Source organism: Vipera ursinii, assembly GCF_947247035.1.
Source record: "Vipera ursinii genome assembly, chromosome: 1".
Classification (NCBI taxonomy): Eukaryota; Metazoa; Chordata; class Lepidosauria; order Squamata; family Viperidae; genus Vipera; species Vipera ursinii.
Genome location: NC_139512.1, coordinates 55,715,114 through 55,730,702, shown reverse-complemented (window position 1 = coordinate 55,730,702; position 15,589 = coordinate 55,715,114). Strand labels below are relative to the sequence as shown.

General features: G+C 36.5%; 1 protein-coding gene across 5 annotated transcripts in view; it reads left to right on the top strand.

Annotated features, from left to right (window-relative positions):
• The window catches only part of NPAS3 (neuronal PAS domain protein 3), a gene marked incomplete at both ends in the record, with an annotated part of 777,262 nt that overhangs the window by 748,186 nt on the left and 13,487 nt on the right, over positions 1-15,589 (top strand). For all 5 annotated transcript variants that reach the window (XM_083352401.1, XM_083352400.1, XM_083352399.1 and 2 more), the window contains 2 exons: positions 7,580-7,773; positions 11,510-11,616. In XM_083352401.1, coding sequence (XP_083208527.1) covers positions 7,580-7,773; positions 11,510-11,616 — 301 coding nt within the window. The remainder of the gene's footprint in view (positions 1-7,579; positions 7,774-11,509; positions 11,617-15,589) is intronic.

Genomic DNA, 15,589 nt, shown 5'->3' with positions numbered 1-15,589 from the left:
CGGCACTTAATTTCCCCATGATCCTGTCCACTTCATCCGGAGTCACAGGATCAAACTCTTCCCAAGTGTTCTCGGCCAAACTCATTGTTTTCCTCTCGTCAATTAGATAGATATTAGATATTAGATATTAGATAGATAGATAGATAGATAGATAGATAGATAGATAGATAGATAGATAGATAGATAGATAGATAGATGACAGAAGAGTGGGGGGAAGAAAAAGGAGAGAGAGAGAGAGAATTCAGTAAAGTCTAACCCCAGTAAATAAGCACTTCAAATATGTTTGCCATTAAACTATAAGTTGCAAACAGCATTATTGCTGTACTTGCAAGAAGTAAATAGTAGACTTTAAATACAGAATGGCATTTTGAAGTTTTACCCTTTGATATTAACATATTTCAAGCAATTTAGTAACTTTCATGAAACAAGTATATATTTATAATAGATTTTTTTATCTTATTATATGTTAGTCACTACAAAGCAGTATGTTTCCATGCATCTATAGATTTGAAATCCATTTTCCATGAAACAAGCATGAAAAAATAAGTGGTGATAACTAAATATTCCTGACTAGGCCTAGTTGGAAGAAATATATTGTATTGTAAATGTCTCATCTGTAAATCCTCTTTCTTTTAACTATTTCTTCATTATTTAACGAGGACTCACAAAAATTAGCTGTTTTGGTGATATTTTTACAATTTCATCTCTAGAAATATCTTAAAGTATTCATAAGAAACTTTGTTATTGAAGGTACATTGTATTTATAAAGTTAGCCAATAATTATCTTATTTGTACAGGTGAAATTGATGCAAAATGCAAATATTGCATCAATTTCACCTGTACAAATGAGATAGTTATTGGCTAACTTTATATATAATGTACCTTCAATAACAAAGCCACAGTTGCTGTAATTTTTTAAATTAACAATTTAGGTGCCTTTTAAAAAACATTATGGAAAATAATAGTTTCAAGCTGGTTTTCATAGCTTGAATTCTCTTTGACATTCTGTGCAGCTGATTGTTAAAGAACTTGCTAATGGAAAATGGTGCTTTGCAGCTTCTAGTCAACATTAGTAATCTGCACCCATTATTTGCAACCAAGTTCTCTTGATTCATATTCCACTTTGAAAATATATCAGTGAAAGAAGTGTCTATCTCCCAAAAAATCTTTATTGAAGATGGCGCTGACAACGTCTGCATTAGCATCTCATCTTAAAGGTCTTTAATTGGATGAACTACAAAGATTAAACTCCTTTTTCTAAAATAAATAAACCAATGATTTCAACTCAGTGCAAAGTTAAGAATGAAAAAGATATTTAAGTACAAATGCAAAAATCACACATTCATACGAGTCAAACTGAATGTTTATGAATTATATTTGTTATTGCCTTGATTTATTCACGGTCAGCATAGCTATTTATTTAAGGAGGTACAGAAGATACCTTAACAACTGAAGTAAGTGAAATCTCACCCGTCTTTCTCATGCCCATGAAGCTTCTTGATTAAAAATATAGGTTTTAAATTAGGTCCTTTCTCTCCGTAAATCTTTATGCATTTATTTCAAATTCTAAGTGGTCAGAGTATTAGACTAGTTCTGGGGAGGCTTAGACCCAAATTCACTTTCAGGCATGGAAGCTGAAAGGAAGATTTTGGCCAATCATTATGTCTCACCTACATCTCTACCTTGCAGAGTTACAGCTGTGAGATAAAACAGAAGGAAAAAGTAATATGTATGTTATAAATGCTAAGCTATAAGTGCAGAGTCCCAGATAAGCCAATCCACCTGCAAAAAGAGTGCCAACAACTTCATAAGGGAGAGCTGCTGTTTATCATATAGAGCAGGGGTGTCAAACTCAATTTCATTGAGGGCCACATCAGCATTGCAGTTGCCCTCAGGGGGCCGGGCGGGTATGGCCAGGGTGGGCGTGGCCTACTGGGTACACGTGGCTAGAGTGCATACGGCCTACTGGGTGTGTGTGGCCAGCTCTACATCGTTCGCATCAAGGGTGCCTATGGGGGCCTGGGCAGGAGTGGGACAGATCTGAGGGTCTCTGGCAGAAGGAGGGTCTCTGGGCCAGGGCCAAGGCAGTGGGGGCCGTTCCCTCACTGTTTCCAGGATGGCTTTGCGGGCCACATGAAACCACTTCATGGGCTAGATCCGGCCCCCGGGCCTTGTGTTTGACATGTCTGATATAGAGAGAGACATACCTAGACATTCTCTTTTGGAGAGAGAAGGTTTGAATCCTTTTAAAACAAATGAAGAAATATTCTGGTAGAACTGGAAGAAGCAACAAAGAAAAAAAACTGAGTACTGAGATTGAGTAAAAGATTGGGGTTTTCTCCATCTCCAGAGCAGCCTTAGAATTAGTTTATTGTAATCACCAAAAAATGGGAGATCCAGCAATAATTGAGGCATAAAGAAAATATGTTTCAGGAAACCTGTATCTCGGGAAAGATTTATTTGGGATGTTGTACTATTTTTAATTAATGCTTTATTATATTGTACTGTTTCTTGTCTTTTGCATACTAACTGTACAAGATAGGAAATGTGTATTCATTAAGCTATAACACTTCTGTAGAGGCTTGCATTTTGAAATATTAAACTGATTTCTGTTCCAATCTCTTTAAGAGGCTTTTTCCCATTTGTAGCAGACATTGCCATCTTATGCTATTTCTGGGGTGTCTCCTTTGCATGTTCTGCTGTACTGTATTGTCATTATTCTGTTAAGCTGAAATCCTGATTGTGGCAAGTCCTCCTCTGCATTTATTTATTTGTTTCCAAAACACAGAGGTAAAGTGTCTTTAAAACTAAGGTCAAAAAGAATGGAATATATTTTTCTTTTTTTTTATAAAGTTTGATTTTGCTTATCTCTGATGAGATTGTTCTATCTCCCGAGAAGACAATCTCTAGTGACCTACCTCTACGTTACATAGCCATGAAATTGAATTACATAAATTATTTCATCTTTTTACATTTTTAGCACCAGAAAAGGAGTTTAGATTGCAAGCACCTTGACTAATAAACAGAGGCTCATGTGCTTTGGAAGTGACAGCAGGAAATAACATGTTGTTAAATCAAAGCAGAAGTCATGAAGACACAGAGGGTATCGGAGATAGGAGGTCTGAAGCCTCCCACTTTCCAAATTCTAAATTAGTCTGATCAAACTGCTGCATTGATTTCCTAAAGGAAGGCAGAGTACAAACGTGCATCTATGTACTTTAAAGCAGGGCTTTTCAACTTTTTCACCCACTGTACCACTTTTAGGATATGACAACATCCGAATACCACCTAGCCTAGCAAGGTGTCAAAAACTTGACCAAAAAAAAAAGTGATGAAGTACAGGTAGTCCTCGATTTACAACAGTTCACTTAGTGACTGTTCGAAGTTACAATGGCACTGGAAAAAGTGCCCCCCAAGCCACAGCTGAGCAAGACACCTGCCTGCCTGCCTGCCCGGCGGCACTCCTCCTCCTGTCCGAGGTTTTAATTTTTGTGAGCATTTCTGTTGAGGATTGGCAGCAGGTGTGGGGTCGGGGGGAATGTTTGGTTTTTATTCCCTCCCCCCGTCTGCTGGGTGGCTGCAGCAGGTTTTAGTTACTTCACATGACCCTGGGACACTATGACCATCATAAATATGAACCACTTGCCAAGCACCTGAATGTAAATCACAAGACCCTAGAGATGCTGCAACATTCCAGCTGATCGGCACTTCTTCTGGGCTCAGCAGAAGCTCTGGGATCAGTGCCAAGCTCCAGCTGGAGCCTGGCACTGATCCTGGTGCTTCCGCTGAGCCCTGACAGCCCTGCAGTTCCAGCCATCTCTCGCTCAGGCTTGTGCGGTGCTGCCACCGGTTCAGCTCATTCCCCTCCCCCACTACCACTTTTCTAGGATGGTCACGTACCACCTGCCAGGTGCCAATGTACCACAGGTGGTACCCATACCACTTGTTGAAAAGCCCTGCTTTAAAGTATTTATTACCAGTTTTGACATATAAATAGTTGTGGTAATAAGTGAATGGAAATAATAGTTCAAGCAAATTTCTCCAGGTTCCCCTAACATCATACGTAGTACAGTACAATAATTATTATACAGATATTATTGTAATCTCATTTGAAAATAATTTGAATATAGTGTCAAAACTACCCTTAAATTATATTGTCATGTTTTGCTATATGCATTGGCTTTCAGTTCATTTAATTAAAGTTTATAACTTTTTCACGCCATGTGACAAAGTTATGTTTAAGACAAACTTTTCTCATAAAAATCCTACACATAGTGTTGTCAATTTGTAATGTTTCAATCTAACTCCCACAACCCCTTCCATTATCCATGTTGGTCTGGAACATCTGAAGCACTAGCTTGCTTATTCCTGAATTTTTTATATATTCCAAATGTCCTCATCAAATACAGCAAACTATATGACATCCCACATGTGAAATAATTATTACAACCATTCCATATTGTGTAGACCTATATTAAACTATATATGAAACATGTGGATTAACTTTTTATCTTTTGGAGAAAATATGTTTATGCTGCAATCATGTAGGGTTTATTTTTAAAGCTGATCTTAATGTGGACACCATTTGATGTCATCATAATCACCTATAAGACAAATGTATTAAAATCAATAAAAATCTGACACTGGGGAAAGACCAAAGATTAGCCTGACAAACTTATGTAGAGAAGCTTTTCCTACCAATATTGGCTCGATTTCCAACACACCTTACAAGAACCAGATTGGCAAAAGTTGCCTTTCAGGGCAACTATTAAAGGCAGTATCATTTACACAAGGTTTCTGTTCATTTAAGATCTTTGGCTATAAAACATTTTTCAAGACCAGGTTGCTAAATAGAATCTTTGCCAGTTCAGAGTCGCAAAGGAGCCCAATAAATGTTAGAATTCATATGTCAGTGTTAGGGAGCAACCATTAAGAAAATAAATGCATCATTCAAGTGACATATGTTAACCTGGAAGTATGTATTCATTTCATTATGTGTTAAAAATGGCAGATATGCAGAATATTATTCCAAAATTACAAAAATTACCTGCTGCCGGCGTCAACTCCCCTCCGCCCTGTGCGTTCCCACAGAGAGGGCCTCCTCAGGGTGCCTCCGGTCAGAGAATGCCGGCTGGTGGCCCCCAGGGGGAGGGCCTTCTCTGTGGGCGCCCCGGCTCTGTGGAATCAACTGCCGGTTGAGCTCCGGATGGCACCGGATCTCCGCTCCTTCCGGCGCGGGTTAAAGACCCACTTATTCGAACAAGCTGGCCTGGCCTGATGGGGAGTTAATTTAGGGTTTTAAATATTTGTATATTTTATTGTTTTATTTTGGGCATTAATTTAATTCTATTTTAACTTTTGTATTTTTGTATTTTTATTATATGCCCTGTTCACCGCCCTGAGTCCTTCGGGAGAAGGGCAGTATAAAAAATTAATAAAACTAAACTAAACTAAAACTAAATTTAAATAATTATTTTTAAAAAATTTTTAGAAGATGATGCTATTACTTCCACTAAAAAAATTGCTGCATATTTACTCACTGTTTCTAACCCTGCTGCTTATAAAGTAGTTATTTGTAAAATGGTACAACCTACTACGTAAGAAAGAAGCTCCTAAATAAAGGCCAGTCACTTACTTGGTTGTCATCCCATTAATAATCTTTTTCAGAACTTCCCGTCACCTCCTTGTTCCTACTTACAACCCCTAGAGCAGGAGTGTCAAACTCAATTTCATTGAGGGCTGCATCAGCATTGCGGTTGCCCTCAGGGGGCCGGGTGGGTATGGTCTGGGTGGGCATGGCCTACTGGGTGGGTGTGGCTAAAGTATGTATGGTCTATTGGGTGGGCATGGCCAGCTCTACATCGTTGCATCAAGGGTGCCTATGGGGGCCTGGGCAGGAGTGGGAGAGATCTGGGGGTCTCTGGCAGGAGGGTCTCTGGGCCAGGGCCAAGGCAGTGGGGGCCGTTCCCTCACTGTTTCCAGGATGGCTTTGTGGGCCACATGAAACCAGTTTGCGGGCCGGATCTGGCCCCCGGGCCTTGTGTTTGACATGTCTGCCCTAGAGTCACTCATCCATCCATGATTTACAGATCCTTTTAGCTGTTTTAAACCCAGCACGGTTTCCTACTGACCAGCTGGCTTGCAAATACTTCTTCCATTTCATGGTTCTGAAAAAGCATGATGTGCAGATGGAATACCAGGGCAACAGCAAATATCCAATACTATCATGTATTAATTAACACTAAGAATCTTTCATTAGTTGACACCTCTCAGTGAAAGTTGATTGGTCTACAAAAGTGTAGAATACCAGGTGATATATACTGAAACTGAATAAATGTTTAAGAATGGTATTAGCCTGATGTTTTCTTTATCATTCTTTGATTCCCTTCCTTTGATTCTACTTCTTTTGTATGAATGACTTCTGATTCCATGCTTATGTTTTGTATTTTCATATGTAATAAATCAAAGTAAGAAACAGGATGGTTCCTCCTTTATTTTTTTTATAATGAAGATAAAAGAAAAAGTTTGGTGTAATGGTTAAGGCACCAGGTTACAAACCAGGAAAATCTTTGTGTCCATTTACCTTGGGTACAAAGCTGGATGACTTTGGACCAGGCGCTCTCTCAGCCCAAGAAGGGCAAAACACACCTGAAATCTTACTAAGGAAAATGTAGGAACATATCCAGGCAATCTCCAGGAGTCAATACCAACTTGAAAGCACATACACATGAAAATTGGGAGTGTGTTTATGATCCATTGGTTGCTCTATAAATAAACATACCACATACATATGCCTAATATTCAGTTTATAGGAATGAAAAAAAATATGTTCTCACAGATCAAAAATACCATGCAATAATTCTGTATCTTCAACCTGATTTGACTCTTGCACAAACTGATTTGTTCCTGATTATTCAGTGTGCTAGGTCAAAAGCACAAGAAAGTATTTACACATGTCAGTAATATTTGATTTACCTTACTATTAGTGTATTAAATATAACCTGGAAATTATTGTTAATGATAATAGAATTTCTGCTACAATTTCCAAATAAGGGTCATTTTTTCCATCTTCATTTTGTACTGTAAATCAGCAGCCCCCGATCTTTTGGGCTCCAGGGACCGGTTCCGTGGAGCCAGGTTTTTCTGCAGACCAGATAGGGTGTGGTTTCGTGTGTGCTGCCTGCATCCCACCAATGGGGCTTCACTTGTTTGCATGTACCTGTTTCTGGCATGCCGCAGTCCAGTGCCAGTCCATGGACTGGGGGTTGGGGACCCCAGCTATAAAACTTTCTTTTGACTTTCCAGATTACATTTTGTCCTTCAGTAACTGAAAACTCCTCTTGATTTTAGTTTTGCTACATTTGAAACATTGAGCTATTATGTTCTTTCTTTATTAGCATGAGAGAGAAAATTCAGAACATGTTCACAGACAGTATTAATATGCTTAAGACAAATACTGGCAGTGACTAAATGCAATTCTGGCTGTGTTAAATGCTCTGTATAGAAATTATACTGTCTGCTGAAAGAATTGCTTTCATATTTGTCTCACACAATGCTTTTACTCTTTGTTGTTTTGCAGGTGATCCATATAACAGGAAGGTTACGACTAAGAGTGTCGCTGTCTCATGGACGGACTGTCCCAAGCCAAATCATGGGGCTTGTTGTTGTTGCTCATGCCCTGCCCCCTCCTACAATCAATGAAGTCAGAATTGACTGCCACATGTTTGTTACCCGAGTAAACATGGACCTCAATATCATTTACTGTGAAAATAGGTATTACATTTGGGCTATTTTATTTTGTTCATGAATTCTCTACCAAAATACACATTTTGGGGCTAGAGCATTTCTTTCATGCAACAATAATTATAATGCAGATGTATGTGTTCCTCTGATCAATACGCAGAAAATGAGAGCTTCATTTTGAGATTTGGAAAATTGAACTGGAATCTGATTGACTGTTAGTTGCCTAGGAAGTTAACTAGAAAAAAAAATCACAATTTCTGACTGCACAACTCCTGTGATACACTTTGGCTTAGCATTTTCCTCAATGGAATGCTAGTACTCTGGAAAGTAGAGATCAGAGTGAATGAGGAAAATAAAGAATCCATTTCTCCCATTCTACAGTGTATGCAACCACATTTATGTATACAGTGTATATGTGTGTGTGTGTGTGTGTGTGTGTGTGTATATATATATATATATATATATATATATATATATATATATATATATATATATATATATATATGGATCCTTGGTTTTTCGGGTTTTTCCCCACGTAGAACTAAAGGTGTAGGCGCAACGTTTCGACGGAATCCCATCCGTCATCATCAGGCTTTAGCTTCCTTCTTCTGGGAGAAGCATGTGGCTGTTTGTTCCTCTTTTTTTAAAATAAAAATAAAAAAATAAAAAAAAATAAAAAAAAGAGGAACAAACAGCCACATGCTTCTCCCAGAAGAAGGAAGCTAAAGCCTGATGATGACGGATGGGATTCCGTCGAAACGTTGCGCCTACACCTTTAGTTCTACGCGGGGAAAAACCCGAAAAACCAAGGATCCACATACAGGCACCCGCGAAAACCTCAGAAAACAAACAAATATATATATATATATATATATATATATATATATATATATATATATATATATATATATATATATATATATATATATATATATATATATATATATATATATATATATATATACACACACACACACACACACACACACACACACACACACACACACACACACAGATTCACATTTGGCACCTTTACCAATGAGCACAAGATCCATAACCCCTCTTTCTATTTCCCTGTTTATGAATATGTTATATAAATACAAGTATAGTCTTTCAGCATGCAATTTATAAAAGTGTCGTCTTGCCTTAAAAGATTCAATGCAACCATTTATGAATGGCTTTTCTACATGTTTGCAAGAGACCAGATAATGTGGCTGTGGTGAAAACAGATGAGCAGTGAAGCAGCAGAACTCAGTGTAATGACTGAGATCACATGCTCAGAAGCTCTATTTGTAATGGATTGTTAGTGTTATCATATGAATGTTCAGCTGGTTCAGTTAAGTGCAGAGTCACAATACTTTAACACAGTAGACGCTAAATTAATATATTAATCAAATGGAAGAATATCCTGAATTCACGTACTAGAAAGATGACCATCAACTTTACAGGCATGATGGAAACTGCTTACCTAGAAAATTATTACTTAATCAAAAAGAAAAGGAAAAAAATGTATGCAATAGTGGTTCCTCTTTTAGATCCTTTGAGACATCTACCTCAGAAAAATGCACATAAACACACACATACAAAATTGATTTCTTTATACTACACTTGAAAAATGTACAACTTCCTCATCTACTTAACATCAAGTATTATTATTAAACCATATTATAATAGCTAGTCTGGATGAATGCAATTATAATCAATACTTGGAAAGATTAAATTGACATCTTAAAATTTAGTCTGATTTGGTGAAAACAAAAACAGATATCCATAGTCATAACGATAGTACACATTTTCCTTAATTCCTATCATCAGTTCTTCTAGATATCCTAACACAGCAGTGATGTCCATTATTTTGCCTGCTGATGAACAGTATTTTGCCTACACTTGTTTGGGGAGAAGCAGTTTCCTAAAAGCATTATTTGGCATTTTTCCCCACTGAAACAATTTTCAAGTAATAGGAAAGAAATTGAAAAAAAACACAGCATCTTTTGTACTTGATTTGCAGACCCCTGAAATCTATCCTTGGAACCTCGATTTAGAAACCACAGGTTAAAAAACTCTGGTATATACAAAGACTCTACCTTATACACACTAACCTCAAATACTGCAGAGAATAGAAGAGTAGAATAGTAGGTCCTGCCTTTTTTCCATGGTAGGAAATAAAATGGAGGTATAGTCTACATGAATATTGTGCAGATTGTTCCCAACTTCTTATCCTTTACATCTGTCCCTCCCCATTAGCAACACCTCCATTTTATCTTTAGTTCCAAAGTAGAAAAGTTCCATTTATCTATTCTGGAAGAAAAAAACTAGTGGTAGCACATTTTCTAATTTTTGTCAAGGAGTGAGAACGTGACATGTGGTTCCCTAATTTGCTGTATTTTTTTAAAAAAAGAATCTCATTGTTCTTATTATCCCAAGAGTGACTGGGGACTAGCTCCGATCACTCTGAGTATGTGAATCCTACATTTACTTTGATAACTCCAATTCATCCCCCATAGAACATCATTTTAAAAACATAACTAAGAGTTACATCTTCCAAACAAAAAGAAGAACCTAATGTCTAGCTGACCAGGCTAATTCGCCCTCCCAATTTTCAGTTTGAGAGGATTTTTTTAACACAGATGCCTGAGGACATTGACATCTGGACAATCAATAAGAGAAATGCACATACAGAGAGGAGCAGAGCAGAGCATAGAGCAGGAAAGGCTACTGAAAGGATTTTAAAGTATCTGCACAGAGTAAACCACAAAGTCCCAGTTAAAAGAGCTAGAAGTGAAAGCAGAGCTCCCAGCTGAATAAGACTAAAAAAGATAATACCCTCAGGCATCTGTATGTCTCAGCATTTAAATTATATTTCTTGAAATGTCAGTTTGGACACTGTGCCAGGAAACAGTTGAAGAGCCTTTTTTCATGAATATGCTCAATAGAAGACCAATCTGCTGAAATGAAAGATGTCTCTAATCATTTTGCATAAGCATAACATGCTCTTATTTTATTGTATAACCTTGAATTATCTTGCTCTTTTAATGAGGAGCTTTGTATTTTAAGGAATTCTGTCATCTTTGCGGGTGTTGTTTAATCTGGACCTATGGACAATTTGGGATTGCATTTGTAAAACAAATGGTTTGACTTCAGCAGAGAGAGGGAGGGAGGGAGGGAGGGAGGGAGGAAAGGAAGGAAGGAAGGAAGGAAGGAAGGAAGGAAGGAAGGAAGGAAATCTTGATTTGGGTTTTATTATGGACGTGTTTATTTGAGAAAAAAGAGAGCCAAACTGGCCTAAGTTTTAAGGTGCTAGAGTAGGATTACTGGCTAACTCTGGGTCAGTCATTCTCTCTCAGTTGTAGGAAGTAAACACAACCAAGTAAAAACAAAAGTAAATCACTTCTGACAATGCTTCTAAAACAACTGCATTGTTCCAAAACAAATGCAACTTGTCCTTGTAATCACCAGGAGTCAAGACTGACTCACCTACATGCATACACAAACATAAAAGAAAACAAATAGCAAGAATGCTACAGATGTGCTATATAGGTCTTTCTTTTTAGAATTAAATTTAGGTTTTCTTCTTAGTAGATAAAACTAAATTATGGGTTGGGGTTAATTCCAGCTTCTGAGGCAACACAACAAAACAATATAAAATTGTCACTAAAAGGATGGTTTTCAGGACAGATATACAAGTTTGGGATCAGAATGGAAAGCATGTTATTGTTGTTGTATTTTCTTCCTTTCTTGGTTTATAGGCTTTATTTTTCCTTTACAGGATTAGTGATTACATGGATCTGACCCCTGTAGATATTGTAGGGAAAAGATGTTACCACTTCATTCATGCTGAAGATGTGGAAGGGATCAGGCACAGTCATTTAGACTGTAAGTACTGTATTCTTATAAAAATTATCACCTTACTGTTAAAATGTGCAACTGAACTAATTCTTATATTCCGATCTGTGAACCTCTATATTCTCTCTGACTTTATTTGCAGATGAGTTAGTTATAACAAACATATTTTCCTCTGTCACTAAATGCAATTGGTGAATGTTCAAATGTGAGCCGTGATAAATTCAAATGAAACTGTAACTGTGATCACACAATGCGAAGGGGTTGTTTTTGTGCATGAGAAGTTTTGAAATAAAAACTAAAGTCAGGAGAGCCATCTGTTCATGTGACAAAGCATGACATAAGTACAGTAATTAATTCTGTTGATATGTTAAAAGTTAAAGTTAATGTGGAATAGACCCAAAACTCACTGTGGTTAGAGCAGGTCAGCAGAATAAAACAATATTTAATACTGTCCTACCTGAGAATGGAGAGGCTACAGCAAAGCTGCCCACAGTTTTGTGGTCAAAGCAGGCAAGTGAATCATGATGCAGGCCCTGCCTTTTATATACTTGCATATAGCATTGTGATGCAGAAACCAAAGGGGCAGGGTTTACACTGTGATGTCACAGTGTATGGCTGACCTTGTTTGCCAATTATAAGAGATCCAGCTATCATTAAGCAGCAAATACTTTTGCCTTGATACCCTCTGCAAGAGCTACTGTTGTTTTTAAGCATGGGAAACATAATATGGGTAACATGGGTGGGGGCTGAATTTATTTATTGCCAGCCTCTTGGGGCTCAAGGGAGATCAACATATCTAACATGGACTGGAAATGGTGAATGTTTAAAGCATTCTGCCGCTGCCCTCAAGTATGCCTTAGTTGTATTACCTACTTCTATTCTGGTATGCTTCTTATGGCCTTGGTGCTAATTCATTAGTGCACACAAAAATTATACTCTGTTCTAGTTATCATAACTCTAACTCTTTCATTGATCCTTCTGGAGTCAAACATTTCTTGCCTATCCATTTTCATGCAGATTCTCAGAAAGAAGCCCATCAAGATAGGGAAAGAAACAAATTATTCCTTTCCTGATTAAAAAGTCTTCTTCCACTAAGTCCACATCTTTCTACTTGAAATCTTGAAAGTTTGTTAGATAAGGCTAACTCTGCCATGAAAGCCAATTTCCTAACAAATATTAGGATCTGTTAAAAACAAGAAATACTTTAAGAAATATGAAATCATAATTCCATTAGGAAAGGCAACTTTGCCTATCAATGTAAAAATGTCTTCCTTTTAAAAACAATTCAATTTCCTATTTTAAAAAAAACAACTCCCAGTCACGAACTTTGTTAAATCTGTTTCAGTTCAGTTTAATCATGCACTCAGAAGCTTGTTGGTGAAAAGTTCATCCAATTCTGTCGAAGTAAAAAGAAATCATTGCTGACTGTGGGAAATAGAAAGACTTCAATAGAGCTTCTGAATTCAGCAAAATAAAAGATTTTCAGAATTGCCAAATTAGAGTCTGAATCAATCATGTGTGTATGTGCTTAAAGGATTTTAATAGAATTGAGATTTATTATTGGAACTGATAACCCCAGCTTCTGACCAGCCTAATTAACTGCTAATTATCTTAGTTAATACTTGAAATACCTTATTCACTTTTCATCAGAAACCACCTTTAATAAATAAATAAATGACCATTGGCTTTTAGCATTAGAATTTCATATAATTTTAATGCTTTGAGACCTATTAATGCTTTGAGACCTATTAACCTTGTTCAATTAAGCTTTTTCTTGCTTTTATTTATTTTGTACATTCCACACTGAATTATTTCATAATTATAATGTTATAACTGTGAATACATCATAGTTCTTTATAATTGTTGATTACAACAAAAAACAAAAAGCAGAAAAGTTATTATAAAGCTAGAAGGAATCCAGCAATAAGACATCTTTTGTTTCCTACAAAATGTTCTTATTTAATGGGGTTTTAAGCACTAGCAGAAGAAGAATCAAACTCCTTGGCAAAGCGTTCAAAAGATGGGTCCACATCACTTTTCAGTATCCTTACATGAAATGCTATATGTTTTCCTTCCTTTCCTTCCATGTATTAAAATAAAAAAAAACCATAGGACTTTATGTTTATGGGTTTCTTCCCTTGAAATTAAAGAGTAGAGTTCAACTTCAGGGGTAGAAATCTGACATCACTTTTCCAAACAGTCTATCTACTAGCCTCTGCAGCTAGAAAGAGCAGTAGTTGAGAAGGAAATTAGGTGCCAAGGCCGAAGGTCCCGGAAGGCTCTGTGGATTTGGAGGCTCCTCTGCGACCCCCCCCCAATTCAGCTCAAAGGAAATGTAAATCAGCCTTTAACATCATCTAAATTAATCCTTCCTCTTGCAAGCAATGGAAGGATTCATCTGCTTGCTCCTTATTATTCTCTCAGGCTGACATTGGCTGTGCTTCAAAATAAGGCTTTGTATTTACAGAAAAAAGTAATCAGTAGTCATATTATCCAGAAATTCTGAAATTTGTAATGCAATACATCATAAGGTAAACAGTTTGAGGAAGAAAGATACCAATTAGTTCAGAAAGCCTATAAAATAGTTAGCTGGATAGTATCTGTCTGACTGTTAGTCTGTCTATTTATCTAATCTTTTGGTAGCATCTTTTACTAGAGGTTGTCAATAATCACTGTTATTATGTTCTTGTCCTGTTATTGCATGAAAAAAGGACATTCTATATTTGCAGAACTGCATATTTAGATTTTTCAGCCAGTATATGCATTATCTTCCAGCTCTACATTTCTCTGCATTTATCTTAAATCTTATAATTAATTGAAGCAATTTGTATTTCTCATTGCTTGTCATATGTTCCGAATATTCCAGTTTTCTTGATGGTATTTACAATTTTGCTATCTTTGTTTATTGGATGGTAAATTGTCTCATTTCCTATATATTTACACATAATGTTTTAAATATTTTTTTTCTAAATCTGTGTTTTAAAGGCTTCTGTTTTGCTGATGGTCATATAATTTCATCATTCATGCTATTCTGTGTAACATAACTGGCACAGCCCTAGCAGCATACAATCTACCAACAAAGCTGAATCTTAAATCTTGAGTGTAAATAAACACACTTATTTTTTCAAAGAAGTGATAGCATAGCTTTAACAATTGCAGTATTAATTACCGCTTGATGTAAGATTTTTCTAGATAGAGTACATATTGTATGCCTATGCTATATACATAGCTACCGATGATGGAACTTAAATATTTTGCTAAGTATTTGAGACATTTCACTAATAAAATTTGTATATTCTAGTATCACATTTACCTGTGCAAATGGTAGAACTGATTTACATTCAATTCTTCTTCCTCATATAAAAGAAGTTGTGCATTTCACTGTTGTTTCATTTCAATAATAAGAGCTCCCACTGGATAATCATAAATAAATAAATTGGGATTAACTCTGGGAAACTACTCTAGAGTAAGCTGCTTGAAGACTGGGGTCTTATCATCCACGGCATGTAAAGATTCCACTTCAACTTCCTTTTAATTCTGCACACCAATGTCAGTAAAAGAGAAAAAAGTAATAAACATATTTCTTTCCACTAATATTTGAAAACTCTATTCTAACCCTATGTTGGTATTAGATGACATTGTTGCCTTGTTTTGATTTAGCAAGTCCATTTACTACTCAAAAAATAAAAGATTGTCACATAATATAGAAGCATATATCTCCTCAATTAATTGAAAAAAAAATAGTAACATTCACTGAAGAATAATATCAAACATTTTCTGACTGGAAATCCAGGCAGGACATAGAGGAGTTAAGACCTCTAGAGAATGTCATGAATATACTTCTGGACAAATATAGGATGATATACCAGAAATTTCAAAATGGATATATATTGCTTTTGGGAACTGTCACTCGACTGTGTAGCTACAGATATAGTATGTGGTTTTTCATTTTGGAATCTTAATTGAGGTCTAAATTCATAAACCTGACACTGACAAAAAGATG